The sequence below is a fragment of the Mollisia scopiformis genome (assembly GCF_001500285.1).
Source record: "Mollisia scopiformis unplaced genomic scaffold LY89scaffold_44, whole genome shotgun sequence".
Classification (NCBI taxonomy): Eukaryota; Fungi; Ascomycota; class Leotiomycetes; order Helotiales; family Mollisiaceae; genus Mollisia; species Mollisia scopiformis.
Genome location: NW_017263624.1, coordinates 24,305 through 47,352, shown reverse-complemented (window position 1 = coordinate 47,352; position 23,048 = coordinate 24,305). Strand labels below are relative to the sequence as shown.

General features: G+C 49.0%; 11 protein-coding genes across 11 annotated transcripts; 7 read left to right on the top strand and 4 right to left on the bottom strand.

Moving 5' to 3' along the window:
- Window positions 1–35: 35 nt before the first annotated feature.
- Window positions 36–993, bottom strand: LY89DRAFT_678798 (uncharacterized protein; the record flags this gene model as incomplete). Its single annotated transcript, XM_018213772.1, has 2 exons — window positions 36–361; window positions 417–993. 2 exons carry the CDS (start codon window positions 991–993, stop codon window positions 36–38), a joined length of 903 nt encoding a protein of 300 aa, XP_018060736.1.
- Window positions 994–1,528: 535 nt separating this feature from the next.
- LY89DRAFT_410969 (uncharacterized protein) lies at window positions 1,529–2,580 on the bottom strand. Its single transcript, XM_018207325.1, has one exon. The coding sequence runs from the start codon at window positions 2,435–2,437 to the stop codon at window positions 1,676–1,678; it is 762 nt and encodes a 253-aa protein (XP_018060735.1). The 5' UTR covers window positions 2,438–2,580; the 3' UTR covers window positions 1,529–1,675.
- Window positions 2,581–3,346: 766 nt separating this feature from the next.
- On the bottom strand, window positions 3,347–4,507 carry LY89DRAFT_411532 (uncharacterized protein). The gene is made up of 6 exons (XM_018207327.1): window positions 4,317–4,507; window positions 4,239–4,270; window positions 4,079–4,186; window positions 3,923–4,024; window positions 3,595–3,852; window positions 3,347–3,542 (listed from the first exon to the last, which is right to left on the bottom strand). Exons 3-6 carry the CDS (start codon window positions 4,184–4,186, stop codon window positions 3,510–3,512), a joined length of 501 nt encoding a protein of 166 aa, XP_018060734.1. The 5' UTR covers window positions 4,239–4,270; window positions 4,317–4,507; the 3' UTR covers window positions 3,347–3,509.
- On the bottom strand, window positions 4,485–6,131 carry LY89DRAFT_411138 (ring-opening amidohydrolase). Its single transcript, XM_018207326.1, has 3 exons — window positions 5,826–6,131; window positions 4,947–5,782; window positions 4,485–4,793 (listed from the first exon to the last, which is right to left on the bottom strand). The coding sequence occupies exons 1-3, from the start codon at window positions 5,948–5,950 to the stop codon at window positions 4,732–4,734; spliced, it is 1,023 nt and encodes a 340-aa protein (XP_018060733.1). The 5' UTR covers window positions 5,951–6,131; the 3' UTR covers window positions 4,485–4,731.
- A 320-nt stretch (window positions 6,132–6,451) lies between these two features.
- LY89DRAFT_769491 (uncharacterized protein) lies at window positions 6,452–8,575 on the top strand (the record flags this gene model as incomplete). Its single annotated transcript, XM_018221819.1, has 4 exons — window positions 6,452–6,592; window positions 6,873–6,989; window positions 7,039–7,740; window positions 7,896–8,575. The coding sequence occupies 4 exons, from the start codon at window positions 6,452–6,454 to the stop codon at window positions 8,292–8,294; spliced, it is 1,359 nt and encodes a 452-aa protein (XP_018060732.1). The 3' UTR covers window positions 8,295–8,575.
- Window positions 8,576–8,704: 129 nt separating this feature from the next.
- LY89DRAFT_743856 (NAD(P)-binding protein) lies at window positions 8,705–9,871 on the top strand (the record flags this gene model as incomplete). Its single annotated transcript, XM_018220993.1, has 5 exons — window positions 8,705–8,790; window positions 8,843–9,031; window positions 9,089–9,128; window positions 9,189–9,488; window positions 9,554–9,871. The coding sequence occupies 5 exons, from the start codon at window positions 8,705–8,707 to the stop codon at window positions 9,869–9,871; spliced, it is 933 nt and encodes a 310-aa protein (XP_018060731.1).
- A 671-nt stretch (window positions 9,872–10,542) lies between these two features.
- On the top strand, window positions 10,543–11,130 carry LY89DRAFT_743855 (uncharacterized protein; the record flags this gene model as incomplete). The annotated part of the gene is made up of 1 exon (XM_018220992.1): window positions 10,543–11,130. The coding sequence occupies one exon, from the start codon at window positions 10,543–10,545 to the stop codon at window positions 11,128–11,130; it is 588 nt and encodes a 195-aa protein (XP_018060730.1).
- A 4,345-nt stretch (window positions 11,131–15,475) lies between these two features.
- Window positions 15,476–17,318, top strand: LY89DRAFT_603331 (hexose transporter HXT13; the record flags this gene model as incomplete). The annotated part of the gene is made up of 2 exons (XM_018210296.1): window positions 15,476–15,716; window positions 15,766–17,318. The coding sequence occupies 2 exons, from the start codon at window positions 15,476–15,478 to the stop codon at window positions 17,316–17,318; spliced, it is 1,794 nt and encodes a 597-aa protein (XP_018060729.1).
- A 743-nt stretch (window positions 17,319–18,061) lies between these two features.
- Window positions 18,062–19,175, top strand: LY89DRAFT_743852 (uncharacterized protein; the record flags this gene model as incomplete). Its single annotated transcript, XM_018220991.1, has 2 exons — window positions 18,062–18,650; window positions 18,712–19,175. 2 exons carry the CDS (start codon window positions 18,062–18,064, stop codon window positions 19,173–19,175), a joined length of 1,053 nt encoding a protein of 350 aa, XP_018060728.1.
- Window positions 19,176–19,459: 284 nt separating this feature from the next.
- On the top strand, window positions 19,460–21,114 carry LY89DRAFT_410943 (uncharacterized protein). The gene is made up of 2 exons (XM_018207324.1): window positions 19,460–20,346; window positions 20,400–21,114. The coding sequence occupies exons 1-2, from the start codon at window positions 19,743–19,745 to the stop codon at window positions 20,789–20,791; spliced, it is 996 nt and encodes a 331-aa protein (XP_018060727.1). The 5' UTR covers window positions 19,460–19,742; the 3' UTR covers window positions 20,792–21,114.
- Window positions 21,115–21,814: 700 nt separating this feature from the next.
- On the top strand, window positions 21,815–23,008 carry LY89DRAFT_632963 (glycoside hydrolase family 61 protein). The gene is made up of 3 exons (XM_018211322.1): window positions 21,815–22,027; window positions 22,078–22,160; window positions 22,277–23,008. Exons 1-3 carry the CDS (start codon window positions 21,942–21,944, stop codon window positions 22,948–22,950), a joined length of 843 nt encoding a protein of 280 aa, XP_018060726.1. The 5' UTR covers window positions 21,815–21,941; the 3' UTR covers window positions 22,951–23,008.
- The last annotated feature ends 40 nt before the right edge of the window (window positions 23,009–23,048 follow it).

Sequence of the window (23,048 nt, the reverse complement as noted above, 5' to 3'; positions counted from 1 at the left end):
TGCTCTGAATTCCACCAAAAACTCGATAACCATCATCACGAAAGATTCCAAGCAGTCCAAACCGCCAATCCCGCAACCACCACCCACTGCCTCCCACCCCCCATCCCCGCCAACTCACTCGCCTCACTCGTCGTAGCATTATACCGCGTCGTCGCCCTCAAACACCCCATCGTCCGCGCCGTCGCATTCACAAAGATAGACCCATTGAACATCGTATCCCCGACCGCGTTCAACGACTGCCACCACACGAACGGCCACAGCGTCTCGCTCGCAACCTGGAGATAGGTCGAATTATCCCATCGATGCAGCGGTGTTTGGACTTCTAGCAATGGGTAGTAGCTTTGGTTGTTATACGTCAGATCTATCACTCGCTCATTAGCACCACTTCCCCAGACCGAAAGAGCAACAGAACCTACTCGCAGCAACAACCTCAACCCCCAATTTCCCCTCACACGAAGCCGGCAGCGTCTCAACAAACAAATCCTCACACCTCCCTCCCGTCGTAGAATTCCTCCTCACGGCCATCTCCAAATCCCCCACACAAGCACTCCCCAGCGTCTCCCCACAACTCCCATCATCGCCCTGGCCCGCGCTGTTCGCACTGGCGCTCACATTCGTAAAAAAAAGCAAGCAATTATCCCACCCCTGCACGACCTTCTGATCATTGACCCCGCTGGCATCGATCGTGCTGGCGTTGATCCATACTAGCGTCTGCGTGGTGGAGAAGTGCGGTTTCTTGACGTTCTGGAAATCGCGGACCGCGATGGAGAACGGGTAGGTGGTTTTGGAGAGCGGGGAGAGGAGCGCTTGCGCGGTGATGGGGTAGGTGCCGTTTAGGCCGGGGACGGTGAAGAAGGTGGAGGGGGTGAGGGAGAGGGAGAGGGCGGGCGCGGTGGTGTAGTTTGTGAGGTAGATTGGGTTTGTGGCGGAGGAGGCGTGGGTGGCGGAGATGGAGAGGATGAGGGAAAGGAGGGTTGTGGGGAGTGGTTGCATTTTGTGTTTGTTGTGAGGTGAGAGGAGGTGAGGTTCACGATGCGAATTGAGAGAAATTAAGAGCATCGGGTGGGAAAAAGAAAGGAAGGTGAGGCGTATGTAGGTATGTATGTATGTATGTATGTATGTATGTGTTTTTTCGGTCTCGGCGGGTTGTCGTGGCACGGTGAAATGTGAGATTGCGATACAACATGCATGACAGGCAGGCTCACTGGTAGGCAATCAGTGCGTGAGAACCAATTTTGTGGTGTTACTCCGTGATGACAAGGCTGTGCAAATGCATGCAGCCGGCGCAGCCGAGCACGAGGCTGTTTGTCGTTGAGGGACAGCTTGGGAACCAATCATTTGGATGTTGGTCTTGAGATCTTCAAATATTTCCTGATGTTTGAGACTTGGCATGTACGTGAGTATTGAACTTGGAATTCCACGGGTGATCTGTTACTTATCAAGCGTAGCTCTGCTTCTTAGGTTACCCAATTCAGTAGACTAGAAGCAATGCGCCTTTTGAGACATTTTTGGCAATTCAATGGGAATGTGTACCAGAGAATGAAAATCCATTCTTCTACCTAATGCTAATGCGTATGCTCCCTAATCCAATCCAATCCAGACTTACGTACAAGAAAAGAACCATCATGCCTCTTGAACCTCTTGCCTACAGAGCACAAACCCTCCTTCTGTCTACTTACACCAACGGCGGGGCACTAGTACCAGGCGCATAAGTAAAGCTCCTCGTCTGCGTCCCAAGAAGCTGTTGTCTCCTCTCCTTCTCCTCCACCTCTGCTCTCAGTCTGGATCGTTTATCCCTACGACCCCACCCCGGCTCACCAATCGTGAGCGGAGCAAGCGTAGCCGTGTTCTCGAACACAGTGCCTGTGTACGTTACCGTAACAGTCGTAATTCCAAACGTGGGCGATCCGTTAGAACACCACTCCGGAGGAGCGAAGATGTTGTTCTGACACGGGTTCTCCTTTGGCGGGGAAATGTATGTAGCACTGATTGGCCATCCGAGCGTGAATGAGTCTGGGAGTTGTGGTTCTGCGTCCCGTTTAGCGAGCGGTGTTGGGGTGTTGATTACGAATTCTGTTACTGTGGTGGCATCGTCGGTTTCGGTTGCCGAAGAGATGAATGGGAGGGTGACGGTGGCGTCGATGTCGGATCCAGTAGAGGTTGGGGCGAAGGGGAGAGTTACGGTGGTTTCGATCACTGTACCGGTTGGTGATGGATAGGAGTCATCGGTGGAGCTGGAGACTATAATTGTGTATGTAGTCACGCTGTGAGGGTGGTGGTGTGGAGTAGATGTCGAGACATACGGAATTTCTGTCACAGTGACGTATACGGTAGAGGTCCGGTGATGATGGTGTGTAGGCTCAACGGGAGTAATCTGATTTGTACGAGAAATGGGTCCTATAGTCTGTGGTTCACGTTTCTCGTAGATAGTGAGCATGGAAAGAGTAGCCGTTGCGTCGATTTCGTAGGGTGCTGTGGAGGTATGTTTGTGGCCAGGATGAAGAGGAGGGTCCCAGAATGTCCAATCGATTGTTGACGATTCTGGTCCTTCATTGACGGCTGACTTGGATTAGTCTAAGTTGCCTAAGAACGTAGAGTTAGAGCTGCTTACTGCGTGATCCGAAGTCGAGAGTCTGGGGCTCACGTTTCTCTTCCGTCTCTCTATCAATGATCTCGAATGGAGTGGCTGTCGGCCACCAATTCCACCAAGGTGGTAGAGGTGGGGTGGGCGATTCTTGAACGGTTCGACTCGGAGATCCAAGCTCTTGAGGTTCCCGTTTCTCGTTCACATCTCTATCGATGATTTCAAATGGAGTAGCCGTCGGTGTAGGCCACCAGTTCCACCAAGGAGGAAGTGGAGGAGTGGGTGATTCTTGAACTGTTCGGCTGACAGGTCCAAGCTCTTGAGGCTCACGCTTCTCTTTCTCTTCTCCATCAATAATCTCGAATGGTGTAGCAGTAGGCCACCAGTTCCACCAAGGAGGTAGAGGTGGAGTCGGTGACTCCTGAACAGTTCGGCTTGGAGGGCCGAGACCGAAGGTCTGAGGTTCAGGTGCTGCATTACGTGGAGGATAGAAGGTAATGCGAGGTACGTCGGAGCTCGAGGCTGGCTGAACACTTGGCTGGACGCTGACGTATTCGGTGATAGTACTCGTGATGGGTTGAGGTGGCTGGACGTAGACTGTGCTGATGGTAGTCTGGGGTGGGTACACATAGACAGTACTGACAGAGCTGTCCGAGTCTGGGTCCCCGGTCTCTTGGGGTGGATATACTACAGATGTATACCATGGGTTTACAGACGTATATCCTGGACGCCCTGACCATGAAGGATGCCACTGAAATTGGCGTTAGTAGCTGATCCCTTTTGCAACAAAAAGCAGATGGACGCGCGGCAAAACTCCAGAGCAAAGAGTAAAGGGGAAGCTGGACAAAGGATTTGTATTATAGGCTAGTCCAACGACGCCCCCTTTCGTGACTCCGTCAACCTTCTATCTTTCCTTCCTCTACTCTTAAACATTACAGGCCCGCTTCATTTCCAACTCCTGACAGAGATGACAGCAAGACAATGCTTATAGAAAGGATTCAGATACGTACATGAGTATGCTTACCCTCGTCACGCTTGACAGGCACGGTCAGAGCAGGCAGCGTGACAGTGGCAGCATAATTATCGTCACCAGGATCAGTTTCGGTCACTGTGACGTAAATCGGAGAATAAACAGTGACAGGTCCAATCGAATCGGTGACGGTGACTGGGTGATTACTTGCTGTGAACCAACTCCACCATGGAGGGTGGAATCCAGTCCATCCTGTGTAGGTAGCTGGAGCGCTTGTGATTGGATATTGTGATGTGTACTGTGGATGTTAGCGCCTGGTGTCGGTTCTCGTTGGGAAATTGTTTGATATGAAAAGTAGAAGGGCTTACGAAAGAAGTCACTGTAACATACACTACAGTGGCGGTTGGCTGCGCGGTAGTCCTTTTCGTACTGCTGCTCCTTGTGGTTGTAGAGGTAACTGTGACGATCACCTGAGATGATCAATATCGTTTCGAGGATAGTACTGATGGGCCTTGGATACTTACTGTCACTGTTTCCTTCTCACGTGCGACCAGAGCATCTCGTTCAACAGGCACTGCAGCACTAAAAGCTGTGGCCACTAGCCCTGACAAGAGGAGGAGTGTGGATCTCATCTGAAGTCTATGTGATCAGTATACACTTGAAATCACAATGAAGGGGTACTACCTTGTGCTCGTGGGTATACCACTATGAAAGATCTACCAGATATAGCGGAGTTTCAACGACCAATTTCAAGGGACATACCTGGCCTACTTAAACAAAACTTGATGCAAACAAACAGCAAGGATGGTATCATCTTCCGATAGCCATGACGAGCTTATGGGTTGCACCAGCAGCCAAGGCATGGGACGGCTAGATAAACATGTGCTCGCTGTCAGCGGAGGTCGGGGGCAAATGGCAAGAGGAAGCGAACAAATTAACATATATGAAAATCAATAACTGAACGCCAAAAAATGGATAAACATAAGGTTCTGTCTTAAAATAGAAAATTCGTTGGATTCCAGGTCCGGAACGTTGAGGTTTTCATTTAATATATATTTTAGCCACATGCGGAGTCGGCAGGCTATTGTCGTGACATGAAAACATTAGATCGCGAATCATCCAACCCGAGGTGAAAATCCGACTTGGCTTTTTGAGAATCGCGAAGCTTGAAAAGGGATCAACAAACGAAAGATAACAAAGCAAAGAGCGGTTGCTGATTACCGTGAACCTGATAAACATCTGCACACATGATAAGCGTTTTAGTTCGGGTGGAAACGGGGGAGTTCCTGCCCCTGATTCACTTTGCATCTGACACGCGCCATAAATTCTACGCGAGCCCGCCGTTCAATCCATAGAGCACACAAAAACTCCCACCTCCAGGTGGTCCCTGACCTTCAGCCCCGCCAGAAACATAGATCTGTGTGTCCCCAGTCAACCCCGCTATCAGGCCTCCAACGGCCGCTCGTGCGTGCCGTGTGCTGTGAAGGTCGCTGTCGGTATTCATCGTATGTCTCTTCTGGCGTATATTACCAGTCGGGTCTGCTTCCGCCTTGGCGAATACTTGTAGGACATGACCGCCCTCGGTCTTGATCTGATCCAAAATTTTGATAATTGTCCTTGCATCGATGGCGTCTGCCATAAAAGCCGAAGCTGCCCGAAGGTTCCCAAGGGAGGGGTTGGATGCTATTATAAGAATATGGCAATCTTCGAGCTCCGCTCCAGAACTACAACTGGCTTTGCTGCTCCATCTGTTCTCATCCCGCATTGCCTCATGGAGCTGAGTTTCCTCGATCTCTTCGAGAGCAATAGCTATACCGATAGCAGAAGCATAGCGTGATTTCGCCATTGACTCGTATGTGTCTGTCGTGACAGGAGTCTTGGATGCAGCCTTGATTACCTCCACTTTTGCAGATGTCAGGAGTGGGCATTTGTTTAGGACAAGGTGAACATGCTCCTTTCGGATGGCGGATTGATCCATGAGGGACCGTACGGAAGAAGCAACCTGCAATGCATGTTCCGTAGTTCCTATCTCGTGGGGTTCCAACACTCTTGTCTTTCCAACGGCCGCAAGAAGGCCCGTAGGCTTTGGGTCTCGCATAATAAATGTCACATGAGGTGAAAGTACACCTTCTGTGCCCCCGGAAAATATAGTGACTGCTGATTCCGGGATTTGTGGCTCCCAGACATGTGTACTGAGCGTTCGGGAGAAATCATTGACACAGCCGTTTCTGTCGCAGTCAGCGGGATTCTCAATATTCAATGTACCCTTACCCTTCGGACTTCCCTATCACCGCCAAAATATCTTTTGATTCATATCCGGCCGCTCTTAGTTCTTTCATCGGCGATAGGTCTGCCGGAGAAGATACACCATATTTGAGGACGTTGATACTTGCCATATTCAGACCGCGTCACCCGTGTGATCTGTGGCTGATGTTGTGCTGGATTGGCTGATACTTAGGAACTCGGGGCCAAAAAAATTCTAGAAACAAGACATGCAAGAAACGAGGCGGTATCATTTGATTTAAGGCTTCGAAAGATGATCTCGACGTAAGAAGTAGTCAAGATCTTATCTCGCCGTCGCCGACGAGCCGCGCTCAACAATCTATGATGAGCGACTGATTCAGGGAGGGGAAGTGCACTGCACCCACTTGAGGCGATTGTGAGGCTCTAACATCCCTCAAGCCCTGCATATTTCGCAACGAAAATCCGAACTCATGGGATGATATTAACATGGCCAAGTATAAATTGTATAAAAGTTCATGGGGATCACCAAATGCAGAGAAAGCCGCGCAGATCTAAAACATGGCGAAGCCTCGCTAAATCCACTCCGCGTCAGACATAAACAACTTCAGAGCAACCCTCTCCAGCAAAACATACAACAATGGAAACATCTCCCCATGTTTGGTGCCTTCATCATTTCCGTACTCCACGAAGGATTAGATGGTGGGGTCAATTACCGCAGCATCTGCGCTGGCTGCAGGAATTGTCCAGTCGAGACGCCGAGAAATGCGATGCGAGCTACTCTATCTAGGGTGACGGTAGGTCTTTGCTTTGTGAGAGCATGAAGAAAGGGGAAGTATACATCTCTGTCTTTGCTGTTGCGAGAATTCTCTTCACACTTTCTCGATCTTTTGCCTCGCTGGTCGTTGTCTTTGTATACCTACCATCTACGTTCTTTTGAAAAGCCATCCTGGTTTCCTCTACATTCCTTCTTCCTTTCCTCTTACCTGCAGCATACGCACAGCTTAACGATCTAGCAAAAGCAGCTGTAGGTGATCCTTGCTACACGTATTGATATCGACGCTGACAGTATTTCAGGGCTTGAAATACTTTGGAACAGCAACCGACAATCCCGAATTGACCGATACAGCCTACGTTGAAATCCTCTCGAACACGACTGAATTCGGCCAAATTACACCAGGGAATTCGCAGAAAGTCAGCAGGTACTGAGCAGAGCACATCGAAGCCGGGCTGACTTGTCTAGTGGGATGCGACTGAGCCTAGCAATGGCACCTTTACATTCACAGAAGGCGATGTGATTACCTCGCTCGCAGAGAACAATACCCAATTACTCCGATGCCACAATCTTGTCTGGTACAGCCAGCCGCCAACTTGGGTTTCCGGCGGAACATGGACGAACGAAACGCTTCAAGCTGTTATGAAAACACATATCACAACCGAAATGACACACTACAAGGGACAATGCTATGCTTGGGACGTTGTGAACGAAGCTCTCAATGATTCTGCCAACTTTCGAACAGACGTTTTCTACAATGCTATGGGTGAAGACTACATTCGAATTGCTTTCGAGACAGCTGCTGCTGCCGACCCAGACGTGAAGCTATACTATAACGATTATAACATCGAATACTCCGGAGCCAAAGCCACTGCTGCGTTGGGCATAGTCACAAAGTTGGTCAATGAGGGAGTGAAGATTGATGGTGTGGGGATGCAGGGACATTATATTGTTGGCTCTACACCTTCTCAATCGGATCTTATCACGACTATGGAAACATACACTGCTCTTGGACTCGAGGTGGCATATACAGAGCTGGATATTCGAATGACTCTGCCCGGCACTGATACTCTACTCGCCCAGCAAAGCACCGACTATGAGAACGTCGTTTCTGCTTGTTTGAATGTTGCGGATTGCATTGGGATTACCGTGTGGGACTTTGATGATAAGGTACGTAATCTTTCCTTGATTTACGTCTTTTCACGCCCATAAGTTCGGGCTTGAGGACGGACACTGTGGCCCTTCAATGTCGGGACTGGAGTCCCAATATACTTGACAATTTGTAGATTCATGATTACTTCTTGTACGGTACTAATTATTCGCAGTATTCTTGGATCCCAGATACATTCTCAGGCCAAGGTGCCGCCTGCCTCTTTGACGAGGACCTGAACCGCAAGCCAGCATACTACGGTGTTGTATCGGCTCTCAAGAGTAGCAACAGAACCGTTTCCACTTTAACATCTGCAACGCTGGTCAGCTCGACCTCAGTGGCCACCTCTTCAGCTGCTGGTGTACCATCAATTCTTACTACCTCCTCTCCAAGCGGCATGACAACTTCGTACATTGCTCTGTCGACATCCAGTCTGAACCCAGCACCGATCAGCGTCTCATCATCTACTGTCTCGTCACCATTCACTGCCATTTTGACGACAAGCACATCTGTGTCAGCACCAACTGCCTCCGCAGACTCGACCGATGACGGAGATGATACTTGCGAGTCTTGACAGCGAAGTTGTGCATTTGCGTCTTTGATTGGGGCCCGGTAGCCCAAATTCTTCTTGTATATACTTCTTCATACAATGCACACATCTCCATAGCGAGCGCTATCCCAATTGCGGTGGATCTCTTCCTCCACTGAGAGCACAGAATAGGCTCGTACCTGATCGGTCGGCCGCCGCTATTGTACGCCTCTCCCGCTATATGCATATGACTCTTGATCTGCATCATGTTTTGAACTGCTTCCGATTCGGATCCGACGAGGTCGCATTGTCTTCTCTCGGCATCGAAGCTCGGATCCGAGTTTTTCCGGAAAAAGTTATGGTATATCTTCACAGCCTTTGCTGTCATCATGATTTAGCCTCTTGTTCAGTGTCAATTGAAGTTTAATTTTCTTTATTATCTCACTATTCTCAAGATGACTAAATCAAGCACATTCGATGCATCTGCTCTTCCCGATCTTACAGGTCGTGTCGTCTTGATCACAGGCGGACATTCAGGCCTGTATACCACCCATCTTTCTTGACTCTAAACATTTCTTCCTTACAATTACCAGGGGTCTAGCAACCACAACGGCACTCGCGTCCAAAAATGCAAAAGTCTACATCGCAACCCGCTCAATCACAAAAGCAGAAGCAGCTATCCAAGAAATCAAGAACAATAACCCCAACGCCCAAGTCGAGATCGTGGAACTAGACCTAGGAGATCTAAGAAGTGTGAAGAAAGGTGCTGAAGATTTCCTCCAGTACGTCCATCCCATGAAATATCGTTCAACCACCACTCACTCACTCACACCGAATAGAAGAGAAACCAGCCTCCACATCCTAATAAACAACGCCGGCGTACATACCTCCCCTCCTTCCTTCCCATCTATCCACAACACTAACCACACCAACTTACAGATAATGTGTCCCCCATTCTCCCTCACGCCCCAAGGTCACGAAACACAACTCCAAACTAACCACCTAGCACACCACCTCCTAACCACCCTCCTACTCCCCCTCCTTTTTAAAACAGCCTCCACATCCCCTCCTCGCACCGTACGAGTACTAAACGTCTCCTCCGACGCACACAGAAAACTCGCTCCCAAAACCGGGATCTCGTTCTCAGATATGAACCTCACAGACAAAAGCCCATGGACCCGGTACGGCCACTCGAAACTATGCAACGTCCTGCACTCCCTTTCACTTGCGGAGAAATACGTACGTCTCCTCTCTCTCCCCTTCCCCTTCTCCCTAAGCAATACTGACACCAAAGACAAAAAAAGGGAAACCAAAACCTCCTATCCCTCTCCCTCCATCCCGGCACCGTAAAAACGAACCTAAGCCACGGACCCAGGACCTCAACACCTTTATACGCGCTCATCCAACCACTCATCGAATGGGGTGCTCCTGGCCCGACAGAAGGGTGCGCTAACATCCTGTGGTGCGCGACGAGCGATTCCGTTCGCGACGACGACAATGGGATGTATTTCGAGCCCGTGGGCAAGAGGGGCGGGGTGGGGAGGCATGGGAGGGATGCAGTGATGGCGGGGCGGTTGTGGGAGTGGAGTCAGGGGGTTTTAGAACGGGGTGGGTTTCTTTGAGAATGTTGGAATTCGATATTTCGTGGCCTTACCGTGGTGGAGGAAAGAAAGAAAGAAAGGATCCGCTGAGCCTCAGTTCTGCTTGTACGTTTCGTTGCACAGAAATATCAATACTACCTCCCACTTCCGCGCCCGCTTCGCGCCACAGCCGTACTCTTGCTCTGCAGTAGCTAAATATCGGTTCATCCATTAAATAAAATCTACGATGCCAGTGGTGGTATTTACCCGCTCCCGCATCACGGACCTCCGTAGCCTCACCTCACCTGCACTACACACAGCCGTAGCCGAATCGAAATTCTGACTTCTGTCTCGTTGGTTCATTACATGCATGCTACCCAATCCCAATCTAAAAGTTGTGCGACAATGTGCCTTAGTAGGAGAAGATCGCACACGCAAGCAATCACATCGCAGTGAGATATAGTAGGATCTGCTTGGTGTGGCGCGCTGACGAGAAGGCGACTGCGCGCGCTGTTATTCTTAGAGCAATTGGCGGAGTCGTAGTGAAGGAACATAGGAACAGGATCAACGCGATGTCCGCGAATCAAGGGTGGGCTAACGTCATATACTCGCCTTCTGAATCCTCAATTAATTAGTACTTTTATTCCTGAATCTCTTTTCCTCTCCTCCAAAAAGCGAATAATTTAAACTTAATATCAACGCAAAATAAAAAGATGTTCAACACCCTGCCCCGCACCGCGCTCCGGCGCTCGAGAAACTCGATCAAAGTCAAGTTGGAGGATAGGAAGTATTCGAAATTGCAGCGTTCGAGGTCGCATGCCGAGTTTGGGTCGAGGCCAGCGGCGAGTGGGTTGGATGAAGTTAGATCTCCGATTGAGTTGCAGAGCGTTGGGGCGGTCGCAGAGCTTGAGGGAGATGGAGGGGTGGGGTTGAGAGTTGAGAAGGAGAAAGAGGACGTGAAGAGGGAGGAGGTGGTGCGAGAAGTGGAAGTGGATGGAGTGAAGTTCACGCTTGAGGTACGGAAGAAAGATGCGAAAGTGGAATTCAGAGAAAATGAAGAGGTGGAGGTTGAAGCAGGAGAGCGGCTTGAGGTTAAAGTTGGGAGACCGGAGAGGAGAGGGAGCCAAAAACACAGCAAGACTGAGAAAGAAGACGGCAGAGTTGTGATTGAACCGCCAACACAACCATCAGAAACATCGAAACTGGGACCAGTGAGCTTGAAAGGTGCCTTTGGACGAGGGTTACAGACGGTGATTCGATTTTGGGGTTACCAGGATTTGTTGGTCTCGACTCGGACATGAAATTAAGAATCTCGACGAACCGCCAGCCGGTCTGGCATCGACACTTTTGAGAGCAGTCAGAGATGATCAATCAGGAGGGATCACAATCCAAGAGACTAAAGCTCCTTACTAGCCTACGATACGACTTCTGGAAAGTCGGAATGAAAAGTATCGAAGTTTCAGCGAAACGGTTCCTTGGACTTATTCGAATTTATATTTTAGGGACACAAGCATTGGAAGGCCAGCTTCTGGTAAGCTCCAATAGGGCAATGCTTGACAGTAAAATAAGAATGGAATGCGGTGCTGAAGACGCAGAAAGGCGGTGATGATAGAATGGATCACGTGGCGTGGACGAAGAAGATTTGTCAGGCTTCCATGTACAATACTGAGACTTTGAGCATTTTAACAAATTGTGTACCTTCTCCACTTTAGTATCGAGTCGAATCAAAGTGACAGTCATTGTGTGTGTGTGTGTATTTAACGTCCGGCGGACAGCAGCACGTGGCCACTGCCCTAAGGGAGCCCATAGGACTATAGGACGCCATAAGCCATAAGGGCCACATGGTCGGTTTTAGTGATATAATTTAATTTTACACGCAGCTGTATTTCTACAGTTCTACAGCCGTCTGCAGTTATTCCCTTTTACGGGTGTGTTTTGCTGCCCCCATTGCAGTCGGTCCCCCTACCTATGACCCGCTATCCCCTGTCTGCCTGCTACTGCCGCCCGTTATAAGTGTAAAAGAGGTAAAGAAGTCGGAAAAAAACAAAGAAAAAGGTTATAAGTAAATGTAATGGGCTACGAGGGGTCCTCTAGCCTAGCGTACGGTCTGCAGGTGTCTATAAAGAATCGTGAGCTTGTGATCCACTCTGCTAACGTAGTAGCACCCTCTGCTGTTCCTAGCAAGTAAGTTATCTTGTCTACTGTAAGTGCTTTCGGGCCAAGTCGGCTTGCATTGCTTTTCTTGCAGAAGAAGAAGTGTAATGGGCTTTTCGGCCGTCCGCAGCTACAGTTAAGTGTAGCAGTGGAGTGTTGGAACTTCTCGTGATATATTGCAAAGTCTCCATGGGATGACCGCGAGGCTAATATCCGCCCAAGTGCCCCTCTTTTAAGTCCAAGTTCTGTCGTATCGCGTGAGTACTGTATACCGAGGTCGCGGTAACTTTGCGGAGCTGTAGTAAGCCATAGCCGTTTGAGTGAGTTATTTGCCTCAGCTTTTGCAAGCCTCTTAAGGGAGGCGAGCGTGCATATGGCCCTTGGAGGTGGAGGGAGAGCCGCTCCAGCTTTTGCTGCTTTGTCTGCTGCCTCATTGCCTGGGACATTCAAGTGCCCGGGCACCCAGCGGACCCGTAGGGCGCCAGGGAGGGTGTGTGGGAGACGTTGGCGTAGCGGCCACTGCTGTGCCACTTCTTGGAAGTCTGTGAATACCTGTTGTGACGAGCCTGTAAAGGGCGAGAGGAGCCGGTAGGCCACTTCTAGGTTGTCTTAAAAGACCCAGAGGTCGGTTGCAAGCTTAGCTCCCGGTGACGAGAGCGCGCTACGTGCGCCCTCTAGAGCGCCTGCTGCTTCTGCGTCGAAAACCTCTGCTTGTAGGCCGAGGGACTTTGCTTTGTAGTCAGTTTGCAGGCCGTATTGGTAAGTCACGGCTCCGTAGCCAGTGGCTCCGTCCGTAGACTCGCTTTTTGACCCGTCAGAAAATACTTGTATATCGCTAGGCGGTATAGTCGGTAAGAATTCTAAGAAGTCTACTGCGGACTTTGCTTTCGTCCGTCCTTGTGGGGCATATATCCTAATACAAGCTTCCGCGCGAGTCTCCTTTATAGCCCAAGGGGGGTTTTGCAGTGGGTTGATCTGTTCTGTCCGTGGGAGGGAGAGTAGGAGACGTGCAAAGCGTGTATTGCCCTCCTTCGTCCGTAATACTTGCGTTTTACGGGCTATAAGTGGGTGTTGCGGGTCTAGCCGAGCTGTCCTCGCAGCGAACGCGTCTACAATGAGGTTAAGCTCGATCTCTGGCGGCTGTAAGCGCGCTTCCCTGTATAGTGCTGCAGTCTGTGTAGTCTTATAGACTGGAAGAATAGCTCTTGCGCTTGTAAGCACTACCTTTTCAAGTAAGTTTAAGTGAGAGTCTACCCGATTTGAGACACGGCGCCCGTTTCTTGTCTTCGTCCTCAAAGTGACAGTCATGTAGACATATAGGAGTCCCATGGGACGATTGATCATGTGACAAAACACAAAGTACAACATTCGTAGCTTCTGTTTTCAGGCGGAGACCAGCCATTCGAGGAACATAGAGCTTTGTACGTTCGACGTTGCATCTGCTACAAAGAACATGTGGTCCTATTTGCGCAAAAAATATTCATATTCAAAGCTTCGGCAACATGACTCGGTATTTGATCAACATGAGGATTGCGAGATGTCTAGCTGGGAAGGAGATCTGTGACAATTCAATACGATCAGATAGCCCAAATGATTTGATGGTAGGAAGGTAGCTCATACAACCAGCCGTGTATTCATGGGACTAGCACAACAGTGGGAGCTCTCAGTGTCCGAACGTTGTCCGGGGATTGGACTGCGATAATATCGAAGTACGGTCTGAAATACTGACAACCCGATATTTCATCAATCGGAAAGCCAAGAATCCATACAGGAAATTCAATGTGCAAACAAGAAATGATAACGAGCTCAATGATGGCAAATGTCGTCGCACACTTAAACCGACCCGCCTTCTCTGCTCTTTATACGAGCTGATAGGTTCTGTGTTTTCGATCAAATCATCCATAAGATCTCTCCAGCTTGCCGCTGTCCATGACAGAAATGCAAACGGGACATCTGGTTCAACCAAGCAATGACCTCACACTCATGTGGCCATCACCAGAGGCAGTGACAATGCTAGAATGGCATCTCGCACCTCTCTTGCACAGTCAAGACGAAGTCTTAAGACCTAGAGCGTCTTGGGTCTTGGCATGATGATACATGACTTCATTTCTGAGTCTCATGATCATGTTGGCGTTGGGGATTAAGGGCCATCATTTTGAGATGGTTTTCTTGGGACCGGTGTTGAACGAGAGGGTTGGCGGTCCAGGCCGAGCATCTTCGGGCATTCTTGGTGTCTTCGCTGTCATTCTCTAGCATGGAGCTAGAGAATCGTCCCACAACCTCCTTCTCTGTTGCCCTTGGGGATGTACTTCGAAGTAGAAGCACTCCAATGGAGAAAGAAATTGGACAGAACTTTTTTTTTTCGAACTCCACAGGTCTCTCGACTTGTGCAGAGATTTTGAAGTTGAGTCTCTTGTACCCGCTCAACCCTTGAATCCTGGACCCATTAAGTGAAGTCGAAATAAGACCGAACCGAAGATAATCCAGGGTGGGTGTTCACGACTATTTGTGGCTCCGTCGTCACTCTTCATCGCTTGTGTATCTTCTTGTAGTCAAGCGTCTTGTCGGTAGGGCTTCGGGTGGCTTGACGAAGTGAAACGGGTGGGCTTTCCGCGGATTGCCGGCATCCAAGTTATCACGACGAACTCCATGCAGGTCTCCATTCTTCACGCCGCCAACAAACGAAATGGGTCTGCAAACGCACCGCCCAATATCCATCTAGTCGTAGAGAGATTCTTGGACGCTTCTTTAATGAGACTCAAAGTCCCAGGCTCACCTCAACGAGGATGGTCGTTGGAGCTGTGCAGCAGAATTGGATATTCGTGATGAAGATGTCTGTTTGCAAAGATGGGAATCCCAAAGTCATCATCAGATGTTCTGATCTATTCTCATCTGCGGACTTCTGCATCAAGTAACACCGACCGGCACTGCACGCCTCTCGTGTTGTTTGCTCTGTCTGCAAATCAGCTGTCTGAGTTTTCGCGTTCGTCGTCGGTCGTACCACCGGAGCTATTTGGCTGGGCCCAATTTTCATCCCGATATCTCGACAATCGCTGCTCCCGCCCAAGCTTAACCACCTCCTAGTCCCACGAAACATCTCAGATGCAAACAAAATGTCGACAAACGTGGTGCCGACTTGCGAATGGTCTCCTGCTTTCTTGTCACATGGACGTTGCGGATTCTCCAGAATAGTGGGAGAGGATGGAAAGATCCACTGTGTCTGGAGCTCCAACCTATGGAGTGCAGCAAAATGTGGAAGGAACATACCACCCAATTGAGGAGCTCCTTCCTTTTCAACTTTTCAAAACCTGGAGAAATTTAGTCAAGCCTAGTCTTTTTTCCTTACTGGCGTATTTAATATTTCATCTCCCCCAGCAGCTCTTTTCTTCATCATACATATACATTCTTCAACCTCCTTCGGTGTAGAACATCTGTCTGCAGCAATTCCTTGTATATCACCTATCACCCAGATATCTGAGATACATCTAAATCATGGGCTTCTTCACCAGAAAGTCCAGAGGGACTACCGACATTGCAGAGAAGCACTCCCCTCAAAGTACCACCCCTGAAGGCTTGACACCTGCAGCTTCCATCCACGGACCTGACGACATTCAACCTGCCGCCGTCGAAGATGCACTAAAGGAACAACCCGTTACCTGGCTGGCTCTTGTTCTAGGAGGAGTTGCGTCCATTGGAGGCTTCATGTTCGGATACGAGTCTGGACAAATTTCTGGTATGTGCCAGTTGCCGCACGTTTGCTTGCTTCAACTAATTGTATTCAGGTTTCCTCGCTATGTCCGACTTCCTCGACCGTTTCGGCCAAAATGGCAAGTTTTCAGCTGCTCGTCAAGGTACAATCGTCGGTCTCCTATGCATTGGTACTCTATTTGGGTGTCTTTTTAGCGGATGGCTTGCCGACAAGATTGGACGGAAGAAGACGATCTGCTTCTCCGCATTCTTCTACATCATTGGCGTTGTCATCGAGATCACCAGTCAGAGGCAATGGGTTCAATTCGCCATGGGACGATTCACAGCAGGTCTAGGGATTGGCGCACTCAGCACCAGTGTCCCCATGTACCAATCCGAGTCAGTCCCAAAGAACATTCGAGGTGCCATGGTCAGCTCCTACCAATTGCTCATCACCCTTGGCATCTGGACTGCATATATGGTTAACTATGGCACGGAGGCTGCATACAGCAACTCTGCTCAGTGGCGTATTCCGAACGGCTTGTCTGCTCTTTGGGCCCTCATTCTGGCTATCTCTATGATCCGCCTGCCAGAATCTCCTAGATATGCGTACCGTGTTGGTCGCAAGGAGGAAGCACGCAAAACCATGGCCCGCCTGAACGGTGTTTCAATTGACTCTCCTCTCATCGAGCACGAGATCAACGAAATCGAGGAGAAGATCCAGGCCGAAAACGTTGACGGCGGACGACACTCCATCTGGGAAATCTTTACCGGCCCCCGAATGTTGTATCGAACTCTCCTTGGCATGACCCTTCAAGCTGGTCAACAATTGACTGGAGCTAATTTCTTCTTCTATTACGGCACAACCATCTTCCAATCCACCGGCATCTCCAATTCCTACATCACCTCCATCATTCTTGGTTCCGTCAATGTCGGCGCTACCATTGTTGGTCTTTGGATTGTCAAGAACTGCGGTCGACGCAAGGCTCTCATGTACGGTGCTGCCTGGATGTTCGGTTGCCTCCTGATTTACGCGTTCGTGGGTCGCTTCTCCCTGTCTCTCGACGATCCTCTTTCGACTCCTACTGCGGGCAAGGTTCTGATTGTCTTCACCTGCCTCTTCATCGTGGCTTTCGCCACTACCTGGGGACCTCTCGTCTGGGCTGTTGTCGGAGAATTGTACCCAGCGCGTTACCGTGCTCCTTGCATGGCTCTCGCTACCGCCTCCAACTGGCTGTTCAACTTCCTCATCTCTTTCTTCACAACTTTCATCACCAACAAGATTCATTATCTTTACGGCTTAGTCTTCGCTGTCTCCTGCGGCGCCCTCTTCTTCATCGTCTATTTCTTTATGATCGAGACCAAGGACCGTAGTCTCGAGGAGATCGATACTATGTACATGCTGCGTGTCCCACCTCGCAAGTCTGCCAGCTGGAGCCCACATGGTCTCGGCCCAGACGGAATGGCTGGTATCAACACTGATACTTTGTTCTTAAAGAATGGCGGGAAGGACATCAAGAAGACCGAGGCGAATGGTCAAGGCATGATGGTTCATGATGAGAGAAATTATCCTGAAAATCCATTGCTAAAGGAGGCTACGGGTGCGGGTGTCACCCCAATCCCAGCTGCAGCCAATGCTGCTTCATAGGTGATTGGGTAGTCGGGGGTTTGTATACAAATGGAGAGTTGCTCATGTTTGCTGAGATGGTATGATTGCATGGTTGGCGTTGAAGGTCTTCTGTTGCAATCGAGTTGTTGCGTTGACTTGGTGGGAGGTGGTAGTGATTGTAATTATACCCGCACTTCGCTACTAATTAGATTTCTACAAACGATTCGGTTCAACTCCTTAATGTGAATATATCACCACCAAAGTCGGCCTTGTTTCTCCAGATTATAGGGCATTCAGCGCATTCCGTCAGTGCTGTAGGTAACGAGCCTGCTACCATAGGTTTGTGCGCTCAGGGCATTTCAAGCCTAAATCAAAAAATGAATTCTTTGCGATCGCAATTATTAATTATTAGAAAGTTTAATTAAGTAATTTTATTCTTCCCTTATGAATAGAAATTTTTTATTAATATTTATCAACGTGCAATTTGTGAGTGTTTTGAGAGACTTTAGCTTTTCAAAGCTTATAAGCGAATTTGAGAAGCCTGGAAATGCCAGAAAATTGCCCTGAGCGCACAGACCTACGTTTGCAGGCTCGTAAGGTATATCCCTGTAGAAAGATCACGTGGACGCGCGTTTGTGGGACATCACAGGTAGCTTCTCTTTTTCGCATCTTCCGCTCTTCATCATTCTTGATCTCCGCATCAACAACGTCCACAAAGCTTGATTATTATCAACCCGAGATCACGCCTACTCGCACAAGGACACCGAGCTTTGACTTTCCCAATGTCAGATCCAATTCTGAATGACGATGTTGCAACACCATCAGCGGAACAAGAACCCCACAACCCATTCATCTTCCCAACAGGAAACATCTGCCTGCTAGTCAAACACGATGGAAGAGTCGTCGAAGGCAAGGTCTCTTCTGATTCTCTATGCCAGGCAAGCCCTGTTTGGAAGAAATTTCTGTTCCCACCCTGGAAGGACCACGACCTACCTCACAGCATCAAGCAGATTGATTGCACAGAAGATGATAGCAACGCTCTATTGATACTGCTCAATATCTGTCATCTTAAATTTAAGGATGTACCTCAATCCTTGAATTATAGGAACCTCCTCCAAGTCACTATTCTGTGCGATCAGTACGATTGTGTCGACGTTGTAAGGCCATGGCTTTTACCTTCAATGTGGCTAGCCTATGAAGAGGCTGAAAGCCTTAAACTTGGCCAGGAGAGATGGCTGTTCATTGCATGGGTCTTTGGAAGAACCCAAGTGTTCGAGAAGCTTGCTGCTCATATGGTGATGAACATGAACATGCACACCAGTGGTGAGGTTACATGGTTGAAGATGACTCCCATGCCACCTGGCATCATTGGTAAGCTTGCGTGTCTGATCAAGGTACAATTACTGATCAGCGGTCTTCCGTTACTGTTTAGAGAGTATTCTCTCCTGTCGCAAGAATCTCATAGACTCCCTGCTACGCATACCCTATTCCATGCTTGATCGATATGAGATAGTCCATATGCCATATGCCATCGGAATAACTCCGACATACACCCAACGTTCCAAGACCTCAGTCTGTACCATGCATGGCTCTTCTCAACCAGAAGCCTGCGACGCATTGATATACGGATCACTGGTCTTCCGTCTCGGCGCTTTGAGACTATTTCCTCGTCGGAAAGTTGAAGATCTCCTCCTCAGTGTCACAGGACTCTCGTTGGCTTTGAAAGCAACCAAACTTAGAGAATATCCAAAGGAACATCCGACCTTCGGACAACCCGTCACGCATGAGAAATGTCGCGGTAAAGAATTTTCCGAACAGGTCGATGAAGTACTTGCCAAGCCTTTTGACCCTGTACTGGAAATGCATCGGATGCATTTGAAAGCTCTGAATAGTTGAGTGATTTGGCGACAGTGTGTTCTGTTCTGGGAAGGCTCGTCAAAGATTGCAGAAATCGGACATCGAGAGTGATAAGAGCACAAGATCTAACACCGAAATCTGATGTGTTGAAACTCCAAGCTTCAGATGCTAAACACACTGAGAATTTGCAGTCAACTGCTGGCTGACAGACGCGAGAGCGCATTGTCTCTTAGCGACCACGCGCTGCATTTTCAGGGTTTGCATTGCTAAACCTGGCTACATCTGCACTCAACTCGGTGGGTTTGTGTTTGCTATGGATGAGCCACAGAAATTTCCAAATATTTTGTGAGGTTTTGAGAAGGAATATCTTCACAAGGCGAGGTGGCATCACACTAGAACTGCCTCATTGGTCTAACAATACCGATCTCAATCTTCGACATCCAGACAGGTGGCCCATGCGTCTGTCGGTGTCTCAGCCTTACAATTCATTTCTTTTCATCAGCGCGCGTCACAATATTTGCGCAAAGACTTTCTCTTGTTGTTACCTAGTGTATTGAAAACTTGTCGACCACATCGAGAGGTCCTCGAGAAGCGATAACAGCAGCCATGGCTGCAGAGTCCAAGCCAAATAACGACCCCTTTGCGTTCGTGCCGAGGCCTTCAATACCAACCCCGAATCCCTTTGTCTTCAAAACCGGCGATACACGCATCCTAATCACGCATAATAAGGAGCGCATCGAAGGCGAAGTCTCGTCACATGCTCTTTGCCTCGCAAGTCCAGTGTGGGAAAAGTTCATCTTTCCGCCATGGAATTCCAACGACGCAGCTGAAACCTCGGATACTGCGAAACCCATTGACTTTTCCGAAGATGACAGCGCTGCTTTGTTGACTCTGTTTAATATCGCGCACTTGAGATTCCACGAAGTGCCAGCTTGTCTACCATACAAAGTGCTACTTCAAGTTGCCGTACTTTGCGACCAGTATGATTGCGTGAACCTAGTTCGCCCTTGGCTTTCAGAGACTCAGTGGTTGAAGGACAGTGCTGATGAAGCTGTCAAGACCGATCAAGAACAATGGCTATTCATTGCATGGGTTTTCGGTCTAGAAGACGTCTTTGATCAGCTTGCCACGCACCTAGTCCAAACAATCCAAGTACAGGGCGACGGTGAATCATGGAGGAGTCTGACTCCCATGCCTCCTCTAATCATGGGTTAGTACAAGTCTATTGACCATTACGCCCGCTGATTACAGACACCTACGCAGAAAGCATACTCTCTTGCCGAATCAACCTTCTAGCCTCGCTACTAGACATACCTTACGTTCTGCTCAATAAGTATGAAGCAGCTACCGATACAATAATTCATTGCATTCACCGAATAGGGTACTGCGATCTGGTAATCTATGCTTCCATTCTACGCAATCTTCGACTATATGCTCTCTATCCTCGCCTTCGGCCGCAAGACTTCGCCAAGACCGTCAATGAACTCGCGGCAGTTCTGGAAAGCATTAATATCCACCAGCCCCCAGCATCGGACTGTCTTGTTCACAGTAGCTGCTGCGATACGACTTTTAAAAGTCGGGTAGCAGAACAGCTCGTCAACCCGTCGAAACCACTCCTCCCCTTTCATCACAGTCATTTTCAACTTCTCAAATGACCTCTCCCAGAGGCAACCATCATGCTCTCATACCGACCAAAAACAAGCCCTGAAGCAAAGGTACAGCTCAAGTAACAATCTACGACAGCAAAATGTTATTTTCAGCTCCTTGGAAAGCAGCAAGGGTTTGACTACGGCCTTACTACGTGTCGCCAAACCATGTACTTAGAGATGCAACCTATCCGCCTCGAAATCGTACGCACTGGGCCTTGATCCTTCAACTACTTTTGAGTATCTCGGAGCCGCCACGGTGGACTACTTCAGAAAACTTGTTGGGTTTGCATCAAGTGCCGTCAATGCACAGAAACTTGTTGGGTCTTCGCCAAGCAATGGTCTGCAGTACTGCTCATATATTCGGAGGACTATACAGGCGAAAGAGGCAGCGCTGCCTGGCAAATATATGGGAATTTTTTCTTTTCATTCACATTCGTATTTGCGACAAGTAGTTTTGCATTTTTTTTTTCAAATCATCAACAGGGACAGTGCTTCTCTGAAGAATCCACCTTCCTTCTTCGTTACTGTCAAACATATTCGCATCCTGGATCGATAATTAAATTCGGCATTGCGCCTTCGAACCTTTGTATTTTGCTTCCTGTCTACATTTCTGTCAGCCTGACCAAGCCTCATGATGCGGCCAATAACCAATCATTCGAAGGTTTTGTGGGGAAGGTTGTTTATTTTATTACCATGCTTCCCTGCGTATGGAAGTTTTGTTGCGGCTAAACATGAGACCTGGAGAAGTTGACGGCTTATCGGAACCTGGGGTAAGATCCCGCGAGAACGTCCAATGACCACGCCCCCCACACGTATAGTTCGGCACTTTATACGAGTGAATTGATTGCACAGTGGAGCGCGGGAGTCACGAGGGTTAGCAAATATATATTGTCCGCCGGCCATTGGGTCTCCTGGCGCAAACAATTATTCGGAGACAAGGAAATGTTCGACGAAGGACGTCATGTCATGGTTTCTCAATGAAACGGCGAGTGATCCGATCTTTTTGCAATATATTCCCAATTCATTTTAGCTATTTGCTGTTCGAGAGTCTTCTCATATCTGTGTCTTTGCCGCCCGCCAAGATCTTCTCATGTATCTTTTCTCACTCGACTGTTTGTTTGTTTGTCTTCCTTGCCTATAGGTCCCAGCTGTAATCATGGTTTCGTTTCTCGCTGTACTAGGATTGATCACCAGTGTTGCTGCTCATGGACATGTGACTTCGATTGTCGTGGACGGCATTTTGTAAGTTATCTCCCGAATCTCTTTGCATAGCACTGGCTAACTTCTATCAGTTACGAAGGGTACGATCCTTCTTATCAGTACGACACACCTGCTCCCATCACAGTCGGCTGGAAGACTCCATCAGTTCTAGACAGTACGTCAAAATCTATGTTTATTTCAAGGAAATTAAGAAAGCCAAGCTTTCGAGCACTATTCAGAGAGCTCATGTTCTTCATCATTCTACTCAAATTCATACTGACCTCCCAATAGATGGATTCGTCGCCCCAGCCGCCTACGCCAACGCAGACATCATCTGCCACCGCTCCGCAACAAACGCCATGATAGCCGCCCCCGCCAAAGGCGGCTCAAAAATCGAACTCCTCTGGACGCCCTGGCCCACCTCCCACAAAGGCCCCATCATCGACTACCTCGCCAACTGCAACGGCCCCTGCGAAACCGTCGACAAAACAAAACTAAAATGGTTCAAGATCGATGAACTCGCCCTGCTGGACCCAAAACCCCAGTACGGAACCTGGTCCACGGACGTCATGATCGCAAACAACAATACCTGGACCGTAGTCATCCCTCCCACCATCGCCCCGGGGAACTACGTCTTACGCCACGAAATCATCGCCCTGCATGCAGCATCTCAAGCCAACGGCGCGCAGAACTACCCATTCTGCGTCAACCTCGCCATTTCTAGCACAGGAACTGACAAGCCGGCGGGTGTCCTTGGGACCACGTTCTATAGTGCGAAAGATCCGGGCGTGATGTTTAATATCGATGTCGCGCCGCCGATTCCGGCGTATACGATTCCGGGGCCGCCGTTGTATAGTGCTGCGGTGACGGTTTCGCAGGTTAAGATGCCGAAGCCGACTGCGAGTGCTTCGGGGGTTGCGGCGCTTGCTAATCGAGGGGTGGAGATGAAGTGGGAAGTGGTATAGTTTGATGTATATACCTATCCTTTGTGATCAAAAGGAGGTATGTGGGGTATGATACTAGGGGTAGTCTGTGCTGTAATCAATGTATTTAGTAACTTCTG